The sequence below is a fragment of the Narcine bancroftii genome, chromosome 8, assembly GCF_036971445.1.
Source record: "Narcine bancroftii isolate sNarBan1 chromosome 8, sNarBan1.hap1, whole genome shotgun sequence".
Classification (NCBI taxonomy): Eukaryota; Metazoa; Chordata; class Chondrichthyes; order Torpediniformes; family Narcinidae; genus Narcine; species Narcine bancroftii.
The window spans coordinates 138,694,106-138,716,926 of NC_091476.1; the positions used below are offsets into that span (position 1 = coordinate 138,694,106).

General features: G+C 37.1%; 1 protein-coding gene across 1 annotated transcript in view; it reads right to left on the reverse strand.

Moving 5' to 3' along the window:
• Window positions 1–21,591, reverse strand: part of LOC138742115 (cell adhesion molecule DSCAML1-like) — a 69,045-nt gene extending 47,454 nt beyond the window's left edge. Inside the window, exons 1-3 of the mRNA XM_069896300.1 lie at window positions 21,372–21,591; window positions 18,940–19,139; window positions 12,925–13,021 (exon numbers count right to left, since the gene is read on the reverse strand). Of these exons, the coding sequence (XP_069752401.1) occupies window positions 12,925–13,021; window positions 18,940–19,139; window positions 21,372–21,591 (517 nt within the window). The remainder of the gene's footprint in view (window positions 1–12,924; window positions 13,022–18,939; window positions 19,140–21,371) is intronic.
• Window positions 21,592–22,821: the final 1,230 nt, after the last annotated feature.

Consider the following 22,821-nt stretch of genomic DNA (forward strand, 5'->3'; position numbering starts at 1 on the left):
TTGCTGTCTCTGGGGGATGAATTAATTCAGTATGTCAAAGAACTAATTAAAAGATTTCAGGTTTTACATTTTCAAGTGTGCCACCCACATCGTGAGGAATGGAAGAGAGGTTTGCAGGGACCAGAATAGAACCCTATTAATTCCTGTACTGATTTACAGCAGGTACACAACAATGAGGGTGATCAGACTAATGTTATTATTGAAATAACATTTCAATACAAAAGACAAAAGACAAAGGAGGAAAAACCCAACACCCAACCCCAACCAACCAATTTTCCCTTGCAACCGCTGCAACCGTGCCTGCCTGTCCCGCATCGGACTTGTCAGTCACCAACGAGCCTGCAGCAGATGTGGACATACCCCTCCATAAATCTTCATCCGCGAAGCCAAGCCAAAGATTATTGAAATGTTAGGTACAGCATTATGCTAGGGACAAAGAGGGTTCTCTTATGAGGATAGATTGAGCAAGCTGTGCCCATGAATGTTGGAGCTTAGAGGCATAAGATGCAATCTTTTTTAGTTTTAAATTTTTATTTTTCATACTATGAACAATATTAACCAAAATACACACAAACATTTCCCTCTTGAATATACACAGTGTCATTTTCTCCCCCTTTCCCCCACCCCCTTCCCACCCCCCTCCAAACCCATTAAACGTTCAACAAATACAATACAAAAAATGTCATCACACAATTAAAATAAACAAGAAAATTGTGTCATCTACTTTTACACAATGGGTCAGTTCATTTCGTCTTCTTCTCATTCTATCCTTTTAGGGGGTGGAGGTCCGAGGCAAGCCCTCTCTGTTGTGTTCCATGTACGCGTCCCAAATTTGTTCAAATAATGTGACTTTATTTTTTAAATGATATGTTATATTTTCCAATGGAATACATTTATTCATTTCCATGTACCATTGCTGTACTCTCAGGCTCTCTTCCGATTTCCAAGTTGACATTATACATTTTTTTGCTACAGCTAAGGCTATCATAATAAATCTTTTTTGTGCTTCATCCAGTTTGAGGCCTAATTCTTTACTTCTAATATTATTTAGAAGAAAGATCTCTGGATTTTTTTGGTCTGTTGCTTTTTGTGATTTTATTTAATACCTGATTTAGATTTTCCCAAAACTTTTCCACTTTCTCACATGCCCAAATTGCATGTACTGTTGTTCCCGTTTCCTTCTTACAGTGAAAACATCTATCTGATAATGTTGGATCCCATTTATTTAACTTTTGGGGCATGATATATAGCCTGTGTAACCAATTATATTGTATCATGCATAACCTTGTGTTTATTATATTTCTCATAGTTCTGGAGCATAGCTTTTCCCATATTTCATTTTTATCTTTATGTTTAGATCTTGTCCCCACTTTTGTTTGGGTTTATAGCTTATTTCATCATTTTCTTTCTCTTGCAGCTTGATGTACATGTTTGTTATAAATCTTTTAATTATCATTGTGTCTGTAATCACATATTCAAAGCTGCTTCCTTCTGGTAATCTCAGTCTGCTTCCCAGTTTGTCCTTTAAGTAGGTTTTCAGTTGGTGGTATGCAAACATTGTACCATGAGTTATACCATATTTTTTCTTCATTTGTTCAAATGATAATAAATTATTTCCCATAAAACAATTTTCTATTCTTTTAACCCCCTTTCTCTCCTATTCTCTAAAGGAAAGGTTATCTATTGTGAAAGGGATTAGTTGATTTTGTGTCAATAATAATTTTGGTAGTTGGTCATTTGTTTTTTTTTCCTTTCTTCGTGAATCTTCTTTCAAATGTTGAGCAGATGGTGCAGTACTGGTGAACTTCTATATTGCACCAGTTTTTCATCCTACTTATAAAGTATATGTTCTTGTACTTTCTCCCCTATTTTATCTAGTTCTAAACTGGTCCAATCTGGTTTTTCCCTTGTTTGATAAAAATCTGATAGATATCTTAATTGTGCTGCTCTATAATAATTCTTAAAGTTTGGTAGCTGCAAACCACCTTGTTTGTACCATTCTGTTAATTTATCTAGCACTATCCTTGGTTTCCCCCCTTTCCATAAGAATTTCCTTATTATTTTCTTCAGCTCATTGAAGAATTTCTCTGTTAAGGGAATTGGTAATGATTGAAATAGGTATTGTATCCTTGGGAAGATATTAATTTTAATGCAATTTACTCTTCCTATCAGTGTTAGTGGTAAATATTTCCAATGTTCTAAGTCATCTTGTAATTTCTTCATTAATAGCTGATAATTTAATTTGTATAGATGGCTTAGATTATTATCTAGTCTAATACCTAGGTATTGGATTGCTTGTGTTTGCCATTTAAATGGTGATTCTTTCTTAAACTTTGTGAAATCCACATTGTTCATTGGCATCGCTTCACTTTTATTTGCGTTGATCTTGTACCCCAATATTTCTCCATATTCCTTCAATTTCTTATGTAATTCTTTTATTGATAATTCTGGTTCTGTTAAGTATATTATGATGTCATCTACAAATAGACTTATTTCATATTCCTTCTCCTTTATTTTTATCCCTTTTATTTTATTTTCTGTTCTTATCAGTTCTGCCAAGGGTTCAATTGCTAAAGCGAACAGTGAGGGAGATAGTGGACATCCCTGCCTGGTTGACCTCCTTAATTTAAATTAGTTCAATATATATCCATTTACTGTCATCTTCGCCATGACCCTTATATAATGCATTAATCCAATTAATATATTTCTCTGGTAGGTTGAACCTCTGTAATACTTTGAATAAATAATTCAATTCTACCCTGTCAAAGGCTTTCTCTGTGTCTAAAGCAACAGCTACTGTTGGTGTCTTCTTTCCTTGTACTGCATGGATCAAATTAATGAACTTACAAACATTGTCCGTTGTTCGCCTTTTCTTAATAAATCCAGTTTGATCAAGTTTTACTATTTTTGGTACACAGTCGGCCAATCTGTTTGCTAATAGTTTTGCTATTATCTTATAATCTGAGTTAAGTAGAGATATTGGTCTCTACGATGCTGGTGTTAGTGGACCTTTCCCCGTCTTTGGTATTACTGTAGTTATTGCTGTTTTACATGAATCTGGCATGTTTTGTGCTTCTTCTGTCTGGTTCATTTCTTCCAGGAGAGGAGGAATTAGTAAGTCTTTAAATATTGTATAGAATTCTATTGGGAGTCCATCCTTCCCACGCGTTTTATTGTTCGGTAACTTTTTTAATGTATCTTGTATTTCCTCTATTTCAAATGGTTTTATCAATTTGTTTTGCTCCTTTTCTTGCAATTTTGGTAGTTCAATTTTAGCTAGAAACTCATCTATTTGTCTTCTTTCCCTTCGTTCTCAGTTCAGTATAATTGCTTGTCGAATTCCTTAAAGTTTTCAATAATCTCTGTTGGGTTATATGCAATTTGTTTGTCCTTTTTCCTTGATGGCAATACCATTCTTTTAGTTTGTTCTGTTTTAAGCTGCCAAGTTTGTATTTTGTGTGTTTTTTCTCCTAGCTCATAATACTTCTGCTTTGTCTTCATTATGTTCTTCTCCACCTTATACGTTTGTAGTGTTACGTATTTTATTTTTTTGTCCGCTAATTCTCTTCTTTTTGTTGTATCTTCCTTTGTTGCTAGTTCTTTTTGTGTACTTACTATTTCCCTTTCCATCTGTTCTATTTCCCGATTGTAGTCCTTTTTCATCTTAGTTACATAACTTATTATCTGCCCTCTGATGAAGGCTTTAATTTCATCCCATAATATAAATTTGTCTTTCACTGATTCCGTATTTATTTCAAAGTACATTTTAATTTGGCGCTCAATAAATTCTCTAAAATCCTGTCTTTTAAGTAGCATGGAGTTTAATCTCCATCTATATATTCTTGGTGGGATGTCCTCCAGTTCTATTGGTAATAACAGGGGTGAGTGATCCGATAACAATCTAGCTTTATATTCTGTTTTCCTTACTCTCCCTTGGATATGGGCTGACAACAAGAACAGGTCAATCCTTGAGAATGTTTTATGTTACTCGAATAATATGAGTATTCCTTCTCCTTTGGGTGTTGTCTCCTCCATATATCCAAAAGTTGCATTTCCTGCATTGATTTAACCATAAATATGGCTACTTTTTTTCTTTCTGCTAGTCTTTTGTCCAGTTTTGTACATCTTTGAGTCCAAATTAAGGTTAAAGTCCCCTCCCATCAGTATATTCCCCTGCTTTTCTGCAATCTTCAAAAAGATATCTTGCATAAATTTTTGATCTTCTTCATTAGGTGCATATATATTGACCAAATTCCAGAGTTCTGAATATATTTGACATTTAACATTACATTTCTCCCTGCTGGATCTATTTCCTCCTCTATTTTGATTGGTACATTTTTATTGATTAATATAGCTACATCTCTGGCTTTTGAGTTATATGATGCTGCCATTACGTGCCCTACCCAGTCTCTCCTTAATTTCTTGTGTTCCACTTCATTTAGATGCGTTTCCTGCACGAATGCTATATCTATTTTTTACTTCTTTCAGTAAATTTAATAGCCTCTTCCTTTTGATTTGGTTATGTATTCCATTAATATTTATAGTCATATAGTTCAACATTGCCATCTCATACTTTGTTTACATCTCATTTCTACTTCCTCACCTCCACCTTTCCCCTTTTCCCCATTTCCATTTCTCAGTTTTCTTTTTTTTGAACGCACTGTATGACAACATTTCTAAAACATAAAGTATTTCCACTATTCCCACATCTAAAATTCCCTTAACCCCAAGTGACCCCCCCCCCCTGAGTCACTCCCTTGTCCCTTGCCGGGCAACCACAACTCCCCTCTCCATTCAGACTGCAAACCCATTCGCAAGTGTCAATTGATTTTGCAGTGACTGTTATTCTCTCCCATCCAACCCCCTCCAGAAAAGACTTTTATCTTCACATTACAACAAAGCTCCCCCTCTTTTCTTCTCTTTTTCGTTTTATCATCTATTTATTTATTTAACCCCCCTCCTCTTTTATTCCCCTTCTCCCTTACTTCCCTTTTCTTTCCTCCTTTAGTTCTTACTTATACATTATTTTTACTTCTTTATATGTAGTTTGTCTTCATTGCCTTCTCCAATATATTTTCTCTTGTCATGTATCTCAGAAATTTTACTAAAACGAATCTTGGTTTTTGTTGTGACTGTGGTTTCTGGGCTAATGTTTTGTGTGCCCTTTCTCTTTCCATTCCTTCCTGCATTTCTGGCATTCCCAGGACTTTTGGGATCCATTCTTTTATAAATTTGTTCATATCTTTGCCTTCTTCATCTTCCTTAAGGCCCACTATCTTTATATTGTTTTGCCTACTATAGTTTTCTATCTTCTGAGCTAACAACTCCTATTTTTCTTTAACATTTTTGTCACTTTCTTCCAATTTTCTTTTTAAGTAATTCACTTCCATTTCTACCGCCATTACACATTCTTCCATATTTTCTAATCCTTTCCCTACATCTGTTATGAGCAGCTCTATTCTACTCACTTTTTCTTCTGAACTTTTAATTTTTCTTTTCATTTCACTAAATTCTAGTGTCAACCATTCTTTTAATGCTTCCATTTGTTCTTGAAATTTTTTTATCTATGTACTGTCCATCTATTTTACCTCCTATTCCTCTGTGCAGAGCTTCTTCTTCTTCTTCTTCTTCTTCTTCTTCTTCTTCTTCTTCTTCTTTTCTTCTCTTCTGACTTTCTTGTTGAGCTGCTTGTCTCAGTTTGTTGGGTATCTTTTTTCCCATGGTTTCTTGATGTTGGTCCTCTTCTTCTGGGCTGGTTATCTGTTTTGTCTCTCGCTTCCTTTTTTCTTTCTCACCCCTTCCGTTCCTGTTGCTTTCTTTATCTTCCAGCTGCAGGCCCTAAGATGCAATCTTAATGAAACATTTAAGGGGTTTGACAAAATAGCTGATGAGTCGTTTTCCTTTTCATGGGGAAATCAAGATCCAGGAGGAATGGTTTCAGAATAAGGGGTTACCCATTGAAGTTGGAACCAAGGAGGAATTTCCTCTCATAGTAGATTGTGAGTCATTGAAATTCTCTTCCTCAGCCAACTTTGGAGTTCTCAATGATTACCAAGGCTGAGGCAAATATACATTTGATCCACAAGTGAGTCAAAGTGTCTTTATAGTAGCGTGAACGCAGCAGACTGAATGCCAGTGTGGGCTTATGGAACTGCATGGCTAGTTCTATTTTTATATTTTGTGTATTCTTGAAGGCAGCCAGTTCAATCTCAAACAAACTGATCCTGATGAGTAGAATGTAATTATGTTTCCTTAAATAAAGCTAGTCTTCAGGTCTACAAATCCATTCTTCAATAAATCTTTGAGGTTGACCCTTCTCAGATTTCAAAGGTGTGGCCATGGTAATTGCTAATAGTCGGTCAAATATTTCCAGATTTAATTGCTTCTTCACATTGAATTAGTTTATCTCCAACTGACTTCTACATCCACAGAATTAAGTTGAAAATGGACCAGAGGTACCAATTATGTTGGAAATGCATATATTAACATTAGAAAGCAGTAGTCATAACACAAGAAAGTTGGAGGAACTCAATCGGTCTCATGGCATCCATAGGAGGTAAAGATATATTACTGAGATTTTGGGCCAGAGCCGCTCCTCAAGACAAAACATTTTTGTTTTAACTGGAATCACTGTATCAGCAGACTTTTGTATTTCACTCCATTAGAAACCAGTAGCTTCATTAACTCCATCAATGAATAGACCTGGGATGATTATAATAACCTATATATAATGTTTATGCAAGAGTGACCATAAAATGGTTAACTCGATGAGGAGAAATTGGATAGAAGGCTTACCTGCTCATTGTGCTTGAAAGATTAAAGTGATCTATTTCAAGTGTTAAAGGTGATGAAAGGATTTTACTGGAAGAGACAGAGAAAAACCATTTCCTCTGATAAGGGACAAAGTTCACACCAAGGAAAGAAACCATACTGTTAGAGGCAGGTCATCCCCTGCTCTTGAAGGAAAGCCACAGGGATGACTCAAACTGGAACTCTCCCTCCTAAAATACTGTTGTAGAGTCAATTGAAAACATAAACAAAAGGCCAATAGATTGTTTCAAGGAAGATTGAGGGTATTAGTTCAATTAGTTTATAGCATGTTTCCCTTCTTTATGACAACATTTTGGTTTTGTGTGGTGGGTGGGGGGGTGGATTGGAATTTATTTGGTAGTTCTATTGGCCTTCCATAGACATATTTATTTTAGTCCTTTATGACTTATTTTGATCTCTCAGTATTAGTGTGCATATTTTAATAACAACTTTCCTTATTAATTAGAGATATGAATATTGATATTAACTTAATTGGTTGGAATATTAATGGCTTTAACCATCCTGTAAAAAGGAGCAAAACATTTACACACATTAAACAGTTAAGGGCCACAGTTATATTTTTGCAGGAAACACACATTTGAAGTGATGATAATTTGTGGCTTATTAAAAAGTGAAGGGGGCAGCACTTCCATTCATAATTTCAGGCAAAAGTCAGAGAGGTGCCAAATGATTCCCTTTGATCAACATAATCTTGTGTCACTTTGTGATTGTATCAGGCAAATTATATAAGATGGTGGTTTTAGCCAATGTCTATGCTCTTTAATATTGATGATCCAGTTTTGAATGTTTGTTTTCTTTTTGCCTGATTTGAGTATATATTCCCTTGTGCTGGGTGGAAACTTTAATTGCTGGCTTGACCCTATCTTAGAACACGTCCTCCAAAACAGCAGTTCTGAACAAATTGCCCTTATTCATTCTTTCCTGTTTATTAAAATGTGGTAATTTAGATGCTTGGGGTATTTTTGCATCCAAAGGACAGGGAATTTTTTTTTCCCCATGTCCATCATACTTATTCACCGATTGATTTTTTTAATTGATAGCCAAATGGTTCTATTATCTCAATCCTATGAATACAAGTCCAAGTTAATTTCTGATCATGATTCTATGTTGTTATCATTAAACTTTCCTGGTATACCTCAAATTAATAGACATTGGTGTTTTAATTCAACCTTATTTACCTACGGCTCCTAGAACACTTCCATCAGCGCTGTCTCTGCTCCATCCTCAACATTCATTGGAATGACTTCATCACCAACATCAAATTACTCGAGCTGGCAGAGTCCGCAAGCATTGAATCCATGCTGCTGAAGACCCAACTGCGCTGGGAGGGTCACGTCTCCAGAATGGAGGACCATTGCCTTCCCAAGATCGTGTTATATGGCAAGCTCTCCACTGGCCACCAAGACAGAGGTGCACCAAAGAAGAGGTAGAAGGTCTGCTTAAAGAAATCTCTTGGTGCCTGCCACATTGACCACCGCCAGTGGGCTGATATCGCCTCCAACCATGCATCTTGGTGCCTCACAGTTCGGCGGGCAGCAACATCCTTTGAAGAAGATTGCAGAGCCCACTTCACTGACAAAAGAGGAAAAACCCAACACCCAATCCCAACCAACCAATTTTCCCTTGCAACCGCTGCAACCATGCCTGCCTGTCCCGCATCAGACTTGTCAGTCACCAATGAGCCTGCAGCAGACGTGGACATACCCCTCCATATATCTTCATCCATGAAGCCAAGCCAAAGAAGAAGAATTATCTGATAAAGACTTTTTGAAAATTTTAGAGTTTTTTTAAACTAACATCTCTGATGAACCTTCTAGTCTGTTTGCCTGGGATGCTTTAAAGACTTACCTTAGAGGCCAAATTATATCTTATACTGCAAATGTTAAGAAAAAGGCTAATAAGGAAAAAATGAATTGGCCAACAAATTGAAACAATTAGATTAACAATATGCTTTGGTCTCAAACCCTGATTTATATAAGAAACATGTTGAGCTTAAGTATAAATTTGATCTTCTTTTGGCATATCCAATCGAAAGACAACTCTTAAAAATTAAGAGTCAATTTTATATATATGGAGACAAATCTGGAAAATGTTTGGCTGATCGCTTAAAAGGGTTTGCTGCTAAATGGCAAATTTAAGAGTTTCAAAAAAGCAATTCTAATATCACTATTGACCACATGGGAATAAATGATACATTTAGAAAATGTTATTCTAAATTGTATACTTTCACCCCGCTTATGCTCTGTCCTTTCTGACTCTTTTAAATTGGGCAAATTGCCAATGACATTTTATGAAGCCTCAATCTCTCTAATTGTGAAAAAGAACAAAGACCAGTCTAATTGTGTCTCTTATAGGTCAATTTCATTATTAAATGTAGATGTTAAAATTATAGCTAAAATTTTAGCCCACAGATTAGAGAATCTCAGAGGACTAGATGGGTTTCATTAAAAATAGTCACTCACACCTTAATATTCATTGGTTATTGAAGACTATATATTCACTATCCACTGCAGACCTGGAAAGTGTTATTTCTTTAGATGCAGAAAAAGCTTTTGACTGAGTTGAATGGAAATATATGAGATTTTAGAACGATTTAATGTTGAATCTGCTTTCATTACATGGATTAAGCTATTATATTTAACTCTGACAGCATCTATTCTTACCAATTTTCAACAATTTAAACCTTTTAATCTTCATCGTGGTATGAGACAATGCTGTCCTCTTAGTCCTTTACCATTTGATTTGATTTTAGAGCCTTTAGCTATTGCATTTCGAGAATCTGAGAGTATTTCAGGAATTTGTAGGAAGGAGACTGTTCATCAAATCTCTCTTTATGCTGATGATCTTCTGCTTTTCACTTCCAACCCTGAAACATCTATTCCATCCATGCTTTCTCAATTCAGTCAATTTTCAGGCTACAAATTAAATCTTCATAAAAATGAGTTTTTTTCCTTTAAGTACTTTAGTACCTGCTTCTACTGATATTCCTTTTAAGTTTGTAAAAAATCAATTCACTTATCTGGGTATTATAATTACAAAAAAATTATAAATATCTATTTAAATAAAATTTTCTTACTTTACTAAAACAGGTGAAGCAGTCGTCAATGAAATGGTCATCCCTTTCTGGGTCTTTAGTCTATTAAAATGAATATTTTACCTAAATTTTTATATCTTTTTCAAGCTCTACCAACTTTTATCCTAAATCTTTCTTTATTCACTTGATTCTATTTAATGTCCTCATTTAAATAAAACCCACCTTCAAAAATCTAAAAGAAATAGTGGGTCGACTTTACCTAATTTCAGATGTTACCATTGTGCAGTTAACATACATAATATTCCTTTTTGGATATTATTACAATAATCAACTGGATTGCCCAATGTGGTTAACACTGGAGTTAAAATTGGCAAGAAAATTTTCCATTACTGTACTTCTTGGATATGTATCACCTTTTACATTAATTAAGTTAAATAAATTAATTGATAATCTAGTAGTTTTAAATATACAGAGAGGATCTGGTTACAATTCAGAAAATATTTTGGTTTAAGCTGTTTTTCTCTTTCCAGTTCTATTTTATCTAATTATTTTTTCAATCTTCTATGATTGATTTAACTTATTATGACAGGTATAGAATAGATCTGATAAGTTTTAAGGATTTATTTATTGACAATAGTCCAACTTCATTTGAATAATTGGCAAACAAAATTGCTTCACCTAAATTTCATTTGTTTTAGGTATTTGCAGATTAGAAACTTTCTTCACTCCCAATGATTTAAGTTTCAAGTCTGAGTCCTTCTTCAAGGTATGAGTAGAAAGCAGGCAGATGCCTCAATTAAAAGACTGAGGAGAAGGAAAGAAAGAGCAGGGGGAGGTGTTCAGACCAACAGATGTAAGGTGAGAATTGGACTAGGTGAGAATTGATTGGGCAAGAGGGTGGCTCTGTGAATGCAGAACTGGAGGAAAGGAGACAGAAAAAAACTGAAAATAAGGATAGAAGGGGGTCGTGGGGTTAATGAAAACCGGAGAATTCGATGTTAATGCCGTTTGGTTGGAGGGGTGCCCAGACAGAATATGAGATGTTGTTCTTCCAATTTGCAGGTGGTCTCAGTCTGGCCGTGCAGTGACCCATGGACAGACATGTCAGCAAGGGAATGGGGCGGAGAACTGAAATGGGTTGTCATTGAGAGACCCCTGCTACGGCGACCAGCTGAGTCGAGGTGCTCAACAAAGCCTTTTTGTAATTGAAGGGCAGAACTGATTTGAAGGCTGAATGGCCAAAACCCATGTTTGTGAATTAAGACTTTCTAATGGGTATTGTGAAATCCTAAAATTAGAGACAATACATTTTCATATTTTCTCAGTCAGGCCCATGGACTTGATTTTTCTCCCTTGATATCCTAAGACATATTATCCACAGGGTTAACAGTACTTCCCTTAAATCAACCTCACTGGTAACTTCCCAAAGCAGGAGAAGAAATGTCTTGGCTCATAGTCCCCAGAAAATAGAAACCATCAGCTCATCTTTTGAGGAGCAAAGTAGTACATAAATTATGCAAATAGAAGAAGCATATAGAGCTTGGATGGTTTTTACTGTCGCTGACTAAATGCTTTTGAATCTAACGTCCTATAATAAACTTAAATAGTAAATATGCATACCCTAAACTTCAATGACTTCCAAGTAAGGTGTAGGGAGAATGTCAATAATTCAATATTGGAGACCCCATAATTATGGAACTATAAGTACAGAATATTACTGAAGCCCTCAAATCATAGAATTGGACAGACACTAGAGGAACAACAATCTTAGAGTTCAAGGTAACCATCATAGAATTTCTTTGACCTAAAGGACAAGTTCAAAGTTTCAAGGAACACCTGAATGCAAATTGTTCACACTAAATGTGTGTCATTCAAAACAAACATTTTCTGCCACTGTGTTTGTTGACTCCTTTGGAACTATATTTCAGAAAGAGATTTCATCAACTGCACAGTTTATAAAAATTATGAATTTCCATCACTTCCTATTTTAATATCTGTAATTAATAAAATGAGTTAATATTACCTAACAACAACAAAAAAGCTTTTTCCGATTCCTCAGCAAAAGCTTCTAAAAATGTGCATTTTAGCCACATGTTTTGTGATGCTCAACAGTTTAATACATTTGGTTCGAAGTCAAATGATTGTGTAGTGGAATGCAATTCATTTGTACCCCCACAAAACCACATACTTGGAGGATCAGACACACAATAGGGCCGCAAGATTAGCTTGACGTAAAGGTAATGCCATTACAGTCAAAGAGACCCGGGTCTGAGTCCAGTGCTGTCTGTAAGGAGTTTATATACTCTCTCTGTGTCTGCATTGGTTTCCTCTAGGTGCTTCAGTTTCCTCCCACCTTTCAAAACATATGGGGTTGAGGGTTAATTTGGGTGTAATTGGACGGAATGGGTTTAAATGGGCAGAATTAGCTTCCACCATGCTGTAAATTTAAAAAAAACTTCTACCAGCTCAAACTGAAAGCTGCCTGAGGTAGGGGTGTGGATCAGTTATTTCTGGACCTCTTCTGAGGAGAGAGACTTATAAATAGCAAATGATTGGAAATCTGCCTGTTGGTCGTTGATTAGACATGAGCTGATGCTCTCTCTTCCATGTTTAGCTTTGATAATCAAAGACAAATTCTTCCTCTTTTGCCCCACTAACCTCATTATCTGAAATTAAATAGAACAAGAGTTCTTTAATCTAAAAGGAAAGTAGTCTGCAGCTGATGGAATGCTGAAGACAGAACTGACAAGTGTGCAATATTTTCTCTTGTCTATGAGAGCCAACCTATCAGCATTGATAATTATAAAATATGGATAAATAATGTTACATTAAATTTATGTCTGAAATAAGGAAGTCCTCTAATATATAAGCTGCCAATTTAAATTTCATCATATTTATTTGTAATTAATAGAGTGGCAAACATTAATGAAAATGTTTGAGAGCCTGCACTAGGTTGAGGGTGTAATTGGATCCAAGATCCCAAGCTGAAAAAGTGCAAATCTACAAAATCTAAGAATATCAGGAGATGAACTGAACCAATGAAGCATCAGACAGAATACCTTGAACTGTGAGCTGAATGAGTCCTCGATCCTCTCCATAGGAATTGATCGCATGGCAGGAGAAGAATCCAGAATCTCCACGATCCGCAGGAATGATCTGCAGGAAATGGAGTGACAGAACAGGATGTATGTTTAATAATTCACCAAAACTGGCATCCTTTACTCCAGTGGTCAAGCTGAGACAGCCTTCCTGATCTGCAGAAACAGGAGCTCGGTCCTTGAATATAGCAATTACAGACAAATTCTCTGTTCGGATTCACACTACAAATTGCTCTGGAGCACCAGATTCTGGCCCTACTGACCTTAAGATTACTTGCCCCATATGAACTTTCACGGCATCCATGGTCTCACCAAATCAATATAATTAAAACAAACACATTCATCTTAATATTAAGCCTAAAAGCCGTTAAACCTCACAATAAAACTATTGTACTGTTTCCAGCCACTGTCCACTTACTTCCGAATTTCCTTGTCAGATCCCAAACAAACACAGCTTTAATCCTTGGGTGGCATCTGCCTCTTGGCCATTAACAAGTTGATCAAGTCCTGTCAACACTTGCTAAAGGGACTGAAGGAAACGCTCCCACCAGCCTTGTATACCAGACAAAGTCTCATCTAATATCTCGGCTAGTTTTTCATATCTTACCCTATAAATTAACTTCATGCACCAGGCTCTACCAGTTGTTCTTTTAAATTGGTTCCCAGGTCCCAGGCCAATGTCCAGAATTAAGTTCCCTTTGAGATTTTATTCTTTCTTTTTGTGAAAACTCCCCCCAAGTCAGAGTCAATGTAAGGAATGGACAACCCCAAAATCTGGGAAACATACTTTCTTTTAGTTTCCCCTTCATATATGCTAAAGAAAATTGTAATCTATGAACTTAGCAAGTTTCAGAAAGCTCCACAATTTTTAATTTAAATCATTCTTACATTAGTAAACGGATGAAGAAAATGCAATGGAGGCCCAGCCACAGTGAAATCACAGTGTTACCAGAAATTTGACTCAAAGTCCCACTGGAACTAAAAGTTTAGGTGTAAATTGGAATTGGTGTGAAAGCAACAATGGTAAATTCTCTAGCGTTTTGCATGGGGAAAGCTATGCAAATTTGTGGTGGAGGGAGGTGACAATTGTTTACTAAATTAGTGTTTAACAGTAAAAACGGGAGTTGTTTTAAAAGCAGCAAATGTCATTTTTTTTCCTCGAAATTCTCAATCTATTGCACTCAAGACCTTGATAGAGATCATCAGCTTCTGGCCAGCATCAAACAACAGCAAGAACAAGGTCGGCTTCATGGGGGGGCATTTGCGGGAAATGTCCCTCCCAATGAGTTGTTGTTCCCCCACTCAAACATGAATGGCACAAGAAACTGCCACACGAATGTTAGTTTGTGCCCCCCCCAACCTGCTCCCGCGGTTACCCTAATGCCCTCCCGATTAGATTTTTTCTGATGTTGATTCTGAGTAAGGGATAGTTGGTTGTAGATTTGCTCACTCTTTTCTCTGCATCTTCCTTCTCTACAACTCTAACACATGCATTTTCCACTGATCCTTTTCTGATGAAAGGTGATTGATTTTTATTCTTTTTAACTCTTCATTTATGTTTTGTTATTCATAGATGCCACTTGACCTGCTGAGTGTCTGCATTTTCACTTTTTATAATTGAATCAACATTTCACTTTGAAATCACTATATCCTGATATTATCATTCAAATGAATTACCATCAAGAGACAACCAACTAAGTTTTGGTATAAATGTCTTTGTCTCCAGTTAAAATAAAATCTAATTACAGTCACCTTGACATTTACATTTTAAATGTATCACCAGACTGAGCCATGCCCACCAGAACTGGCAGAATAAATGGATGGAGGTATGAATGATGACTCCTCATCTTGTCTTGAGAGTTCCATATCTTGACCAGCATGCTTAATCATTTCTCAGCATAAGTTTTGAAGCAATCCCATACCTCTGGGGTTCATTCCTCTCCCATTCTCATTTCTGTTGGAGCCCATCATTTCTTAGTGTGACTCAACAATTTTAATTTATTTTTAATTGCAGACATTCTTGTGTATCAGTAAACCTTCCCACACATTACTACGCCCCTTTCAGCAAAATGCAGTTTTCTTTTGCCACGTATCACTCCAAGGTCGGAACTATTCATCTTCCTGCCCTTGGGTTCGATTAGAATGAGCCTTTGTGCTCCAATCAGTGCTTAACTTACACAAGCCTCAAGGGTTCAGTTTTGGGTATTCCGCCTTGGAATTTTCATGGTTCTCCTCTTTCCATATTTCAGAAAAAGAAGCCATTCATCCATCCACTTAATCCTGGCACTCAGGGCACACCCATGATCCGGTTCCATCATCCTTCTCCCCACAACAACTTCTCTCTCACAAGTCAGTCAATTCCCTCCTGATCTGCCTGCCACCCATCCAGGGACAACTTACTGAATCTAAGTAATCCAGCAACCTCAAGATGCAGCAGCCAGGGGAAACCCACCTATCACACAGAGAAGATGCAGGATCAAAACCAGGGCACTGGAAGTGTGAGGCAAGGAACTAACTGCTGATCCACTGTGCCCTCCTTGTTCATTTAAATCAGTCCACCCCATAACATATCATCAAATTTCACACTGCAATACAGAAATACCTTTAGCAAAGTTGTCATCCAGAAGATTTTTGGAAGTGTATGTCCAAACTACTTCCATTTAGTTGGAAACTTCTTAAAAATTAACTTGAAAAACCCTGCATACTTATTGCTTCTCAAGATTAAAACTGTGCAACATTGCATTTAAAATGTAAATGTCAAGGTGACTGTAATTAGATTTTATTTTAACTGGAGACAAAGACCAAAGCTGCATTAGAGAGAGCTAGATTATTCAATTAAACATTTAATGTGTTCTATGTAGCTTCAGTTTTGAAAACCCTCCTTTTTCCAAAAGTGTTGGAATTGATTATAATCAGAATTGAGATATTTCTCCCTTGTTCATTTTTAATCAGCTTCAGCATCTTGAGGAAGAAAAAGTGTCAATTAGACTGGAGCTGCAGCTCGGATGATCTGTTAAAGGAGCTGGACTCACCATGAAGGAGCTATTTTCTCAGCTGATGGCTCTTGTTCTCTCATTATGGGTAAAGGTGGCAAGCATTAGACCACTTCTTCCAACCCAATAATACAGGTCACTAATCACAGAATTAGGTAAATATTCAACTTCAGGCTTGGCCACACAATAAAATCTCGCCACTTATGACATAAACTCTGGGTCTTGTGAGATATTCTCCTTCAGTTATCATGCTCGGCTGCAATGCCATAGCCTCCACAGATCTTTCCACCTTTAAGGTATTTGTTTTGAGTTAATAAGACTATATTAATAAAGTTTGCACTTTAGAATGGAACAACAATGATGGGTCACAGGAGGAGCCCACACCTGGAAGTTCATCTATTATAAACTGTCACCACAAGGTAATTTCTCTCATGAACAAAGAATCCAACTTGCTTTTCCCTGCATCTGTCAAACAATGTGGACCACCTAAACTTTTGCAGTCCTCTTTCCCCTATGAAAGATTTGAATTCATAAGCTCTGCTTTACGATTAATGAACTGAGGATTCTGTAAGAAAGCTGACAGCCAATTTGAACACTGCAAGCTCTGCACAATACCGAGACAATAAATGCTAAATAATTATTAGACTTAGTGAGGTTAATTGAGAAAAAAAAATATTGGCCCCATAGCTTGGAGGAACATCTTTGAAATTGTGCTATTTTTGTTTTACATCCATCTGAGAGTACATCGTCCCTCTGTTAACAAAAAGCAGACATAACAATGCAACACTCTCCCAGCACAGTATTAGAGAATGGGCAGAAAGGTTAATCTTCATTCTCTGCAGTGAGTCTTTCGACTCAAGGTTCTGCCAGATGGTTCATGCTTAGACCACCCAGATTTTGCAAGACTCATTCCTGATTTTCCTCACCTTTTGATTTTCTTCAGTGCCGAGGGTGGGTCGCCCTTTAATCAATACTCGAATGAGTATTGATTCCTGACAGAAATGTCACAGCTTAATTAAGCACTGCTGAAAAGAAATTCAGGCCCAAGCAAGAGAAATTACAAACCCATGATGAGCTGATGAATCAAAAAATACACAGAGCTGAGTATTTACAAATACCAGTTAAATCCCTGTTATCCTGAAGTCAAGCAACCAGCAGCCTCAAGCAATTGGCAAAAAAATTGCAGAAAATAAATAGGTAAAAAATACGAAAGTTTACAATTGGCGTCTCTAGCTCAGTTCGCTAATCCATGCAACACGCAATCTCAAACAACTGGAAAATTCACTTATCGGGTATCTACCAATACCTATAGGTGCCGGATATTGAGGGGTTTTACTCTAATTCACTAATATTATAATCAGACACATTTTAATCACAAATGCAGATTTGGCATCATTCCTTCCATAGTTCTGTCTGAACTGAAAGAGGCCATTCACTAATCTTTTTAGTTCCACACTACTTCTGCTACCCTATTTGAAGTGCTACCTTATATTCCTTCTTCCTTCATCCAGCTTCCTCTCAGTTTCTCAACGACTACATTCATACTTCTGAGTATTCCCAGGGAAAAGGCAATTGAGAGAGAAGGGAGAGTTGGCGTTAAAGAGTTAGCAGTGTATCCTTGGGTTAAACAAGCATCTCACAAGAGCAGGTAGCCCCAGCGAAAAGAGTCAACCAATAGGGTTGAGACAGGTTGGAGGTATGAAGATCACTGTTTATCAGAGTTGTTTTCTTCTCTCTTTACTTTGTTCTCCATTATTACCATCAACATGAAGCTACTAAATAGATGTAATTTTTAATTTACAACCTTTTTATTATGGTTCAATATCTAACACTTCTGGCATGTTGCTGGGAATGAGAGGGGCTCCTTTAGATAAAATTTAAAAAGCCTGGGAAAAGGACCTACAGCTTTTAATCTCTGAAGAAACTTGGAATGCAATGTTGAAATTGGTTAATACCTCATCTTTATGTGCCCATTCCCTCCTACAATTTAAAGTAGTCCATAGAGCTCACATGTTCAAAGTCAAATGATCTTGTTTTTATGCAAATGTGATTGTGATAGATGCAGCAATGGAGATGCTTCATTAATTCATTTGTTTTGGACATGCCAAAGCCTTGAGTAATACTGGAATGAAATATTTCATGCTTTTTCTGTACTTTTTAAAGTTAATTTTAAGCCTAATCCTTTAACTTCCTTGTTTGATATTGTTGGAGAGAGTGACATAACTCTAATGGCATCTGATTTGCATGCATTAGCTTTTGCTTCTCTTATGGATAGGCGGGCAGTGTTGCTCAAGATGGAAGGACATTGCTCTGCCTATTCACATTCAGTGGCTACATAATGTCACATTATATTTAAATTTAGAGAAGATTAGATGCTCAGTTGCTGATTTGAATTTAAATATTGTGCGGACTTATTATGAATTATTTTCAGAATCTCTGATTTAATAAGAATGCAGAAGTGTTGACTACTTTAATAAGGTAATTTATTGCTTTGTTTAGGTTATTTTCTCTCCTTGCCAAATAGTTTTGGTTTTAGTAGTGGGTTTAGATCTTTTTTTTATATAATAAAATATTACTGTAATATAATTTGTTTAATTGAGAATGCGGGGTACCTTGGATGAACTGGTATGATCTAAGTGTAATGTATTATTTTTTGAGTTTTAATATGTATTCTTATATTTTTCAATGTGGAATTTCAATTTCAATTTCAATAAAATATCACCATCTTCGGCATCTGAACTCCAGGACTCCCCAACAACTCTGCCATAGTAGAAAAGTTTATTTAAAGGTTATCATCCAGCTTCTTAATTCTGATTTGGATGCCCTCAATAAGATTTCTCCAGAATTCCTCATCTAGTCCATTCGTGTCTATATTACCATCATGGTGCCTGCATGTGAACTCCCCTCCACAAACAGAAACATTTTCTCCATCACATCATAGGTGAGTTAATGATCATTGTTGAGGAGACTGTTAATGACCTACCCTCAGGGTGGAGACAACTTCTTCACCATTGTCCTTGGTGGCCACTGAATATCGGAACATTCTGTCAGGATCGATAACAGTGTCCTCCTTCTCCCAGCGAATAATGATTGGTCTCTCTCCTCGAGCTGTGCAGTTCAGCTCCTTGTTGTGGCCCTTTATGGCAATAGTGGTGTTGGGATGAGAAGTAATCATTGCTGGGACTGGAATGAAAGGGGAAAACATACAACAGTTCGAGTCATTGGGAGTGGCGATCACAGTCAAGTTGATGGCAAGATTATAAAAGAATACAGTGACAATTGCAGCTTCAATTCCTGAGTTGGCTTCAGTAAATTGCAATAAAAAGGTCCAAATCTGAAATAAAAATAGATATGCACAGAGCACGGTAACAGGCCATTATGCCCATGAGACCATACGATCCAATTGCATTCAATTGACCTACAACCTCTGATACGTTTTTGAATGGTGGAGGAAAATGGAGCACATACAGACTTGGGGAGAATTCACAAACTCCCAAAACATAGTGCCAGATTTTAACCCGGGTGGCTGGCGCAGTCATAGTGTTGCGCTAACTGCTACGCTAACCGTGCCGCCAAAATCTCAGCAGGCAAGGCAATGATCACAGAAAGAGAATCTGGGATATGTTTGCAATTGAGGGTCTTTCATCATAACTGGGAACAGGAATATCCAGGTTAGTTTAAAGTTGCATCGAGATTGAGGAGAGGGATAGAAACGAGGGAGGGAACAGCTCTGATTGGGTGAAGTTGGGGTTGCTGTGAGGGTAAGATGTTGGCCATGGGTTAATGAGGACATTCAAGAAAGGAAGGTTAGATCTGCTGAATTGTTTCCAGCATTTTCTGTTTATATAAAACTGGTTTCATAATATGAATGAATATTGAATGCATTTTATATTAAAGGCATTGGTTTTATTATTTTGTAATTGCACTTGGTAGCTACATGTGACAGTGAACAATTCAATTCAAATGTCTATTCATCAACAGATGTGGGTCCTGGTGACAGGTTCAGCATTTATTATCCATCCCTAATTGCCCTCAATATGTTGATGTTGATCTATTTACTTCAACCATTGATGCCAGAGTGTTGAATATCTGGTAAAAACCCCTGTTATCCGGAATTCAAGCAACCAGCAAAAGATAGTGGAAAATAAATAGATAAAAAATATGAAAATTTTCAATTGGTGTGCCTCATTTGTTCGAAAGGCATGCAATCTCAAGCAACCAAAAAATTAATTTATCCGGATCCTACCAATCACCATAGGTGCAGGATACCAGGGTTTTTTTCCTGGCCTACTGAACATAAGGAGAAGGAGGAATAGGAGGAGAAGAAGAAGGAGGAGGAATTATCATTCATCCCTTCCTGTGTGTGCTAGCTCAATGATGCAATTATTTAATTGATGCCTTTTTCCAGAAAGTTTCCTGGAAAAGTTTGCCTTCAAGTATTTGATCATTCATTGTACATTTACTTCCTTTACGATTTAATATCCCGGGCCACAACAACCATCCTGTTGCTCACTTCCTATACATTTCTTTTAAGTGCTGGAACCTTTGTTCTCATCAACTGCAGCTCAAGTTCCGCTAATTTGAACACAATAAAATCTGGGTTCATACTTTAGTACAGTTATGAGTGAGCGACACACTGTGGCAACGTCAGTCTGTTGGATGAGAGATCTATTTCTTCACTCAAGCAAATATTAAAGATCTCTAGTACTATTTAGAAAGAGGAGCAGTGGCTTATCTCCCGATATTACCTGTCTCTCACTCAGCATCTCTGGTCTGATTATAGTGGACAACATAGATTTTTCTTCTTGGTGTATTTTATGAGTTTTTGGGCTGCTGATCACAGAAATCATCATACCGCGTACTTTTTTAGGTATTACCTATTTTTGTGATACCCTGTCATATTTTAAGTCTACTAGTATTTTGCCCACAAGGCAAGCTGCTTTGGTCAGTTCAAGGATGGCTGGGCATGCCCTCAGGGCAGGTGCTACGCATATGTTGTATTAGGCCTGGGCATGCTTAGTGAGGATAGATGCAGACAGACTGGAAAATTAGCTCACTATACAGATGCTGTGGTTTACATTGCTATAGATTGAACACATGTTGCTGCACATGTTCTTCAGGCAATTTCTCCAATTTCCAACGCGATACAGCAAATCTGAAATCTGTGTTCAACTTGAAATTGTCTATCATAATCGCCAATTTTATTTCTGGAAGCAAACCTTTTGAAAAAAAATTCTGTCCAATGTTAACTCCTCTGGATGTTATTCTGTAGATAAATGTAATATTTTGTTGTGTGGAAATTGACCATCACTCTCCCACTGTATTACACAATAAATATCTTGCTTAGGTCTCAAGCCAACTCCAATGGATGATATATTCCCTTTGTCTTAACCACCTCTCCCCCACCCTCCCTACAGCTGTATTTCTCAGGACATCCATTAAGATTGAGGATGGCTTGCTCCCTCTCTAACCATATAGCTTCTGCGATGACCATGAGGGATTGGCAGGCTCTCCTGTAGATGAGGAGCAGGTGCATGCTGGGATGGGCTGGTGGCTGATGTGAGTAGTGGTCCACTCCATCTGTGGTGTGCCTTCTGTCTCCCTGAATGCATGGAGTCAAATTTTTTAACACCATCCCATATACTCCTTCTCCACTTGGAGCTCAGGACGCTGATAGTCAGCAGGGATGCTACGCTGTTCTAAGAATGGTTTCAGAACATTCATGAATTTTCTTGCTATGTTTATCTAGTAACCACAGGACAACATGGTTAGTACAATGCTATTAAAGTGCCAGCAACCCGGGTTCAAATCTAGTGTGCTGTCTGTAAGGAGCTTTTAAGTATTCCACATTTCTGCATGGGTTTCCTCCCATTCTTCAAAATGGACAGGGATTGAAGTATAATTGGGGTATTAGGGCATCACAGACTCATGGGCCAGAAGGGCCTGTTACCATGCTGCATGTCTAAATTAAAAAATTAATTTTAAACATTTGAATGATCCAGTCTGCCCAGTGAAACCAATTGAGTAGAGTTAGAGAGTCACTGTCAGTGCAGCACAGAGGATCCCATCTACATGTGATTTTGGACCCACAGCACAGTGCTCGACTCTTAACTGCCCACTCAGATGGCCCAGCAAATTACCCAGTTGTTGAAGACACCTCACCAGCATCTTTTCAAGGGTAATTAACAAAAGGTAACAGATGCAGATAGTGCCAACATCCCATAAATTCACGAAAAATATAATGCCAATTGTTGATTTCAGATTTCTAATATGTGGTCAGCATTGTTTAACTACCAAGCTAAGGAGGAAGTAACAGACGTGCTTCTTCCCAGAGTTTCATACACCAAGAAGAAGGTCATAATCCTGTGATCAGGATATGTCTCTCTCTCTGTTTAATCATTTCAACAATGCTGATACAACCTTTGTTTGGCTAATGAGGAATTAAATTATTCATGTATTACTTTCATTAAATATTTCAATTAGTAATAAAGTTAATAATGAGTCCATAAACTTTTATGTACACAAAATAATGGCTGCTCTTGTTTTGTGCTTAGAAGAGCTATTCCGGGCAGCTAGCTACAGGAGCCACAATAGATTACACTAATAAAACCTTCCAGAGCATTGCCCCAAGCAAACTGGACTGTACTCCAGTAACTGAAAGCAGCAGATTACATTGGAAATGGGCAGTTAATCTTACTTTAGGAAAACAAATTCTGCTTTCAGAAAAGTAATTCTTCATTCTCAGAATGAGAAACTGTTCTGCATACCTTTGATCTCCACCTTGTTACTGTGGCTAATCCAGACCTTAATTTACAAACAAATGTCCCTGCAGATATGTTTAATATGGCAAAATGTCAATGAGGCA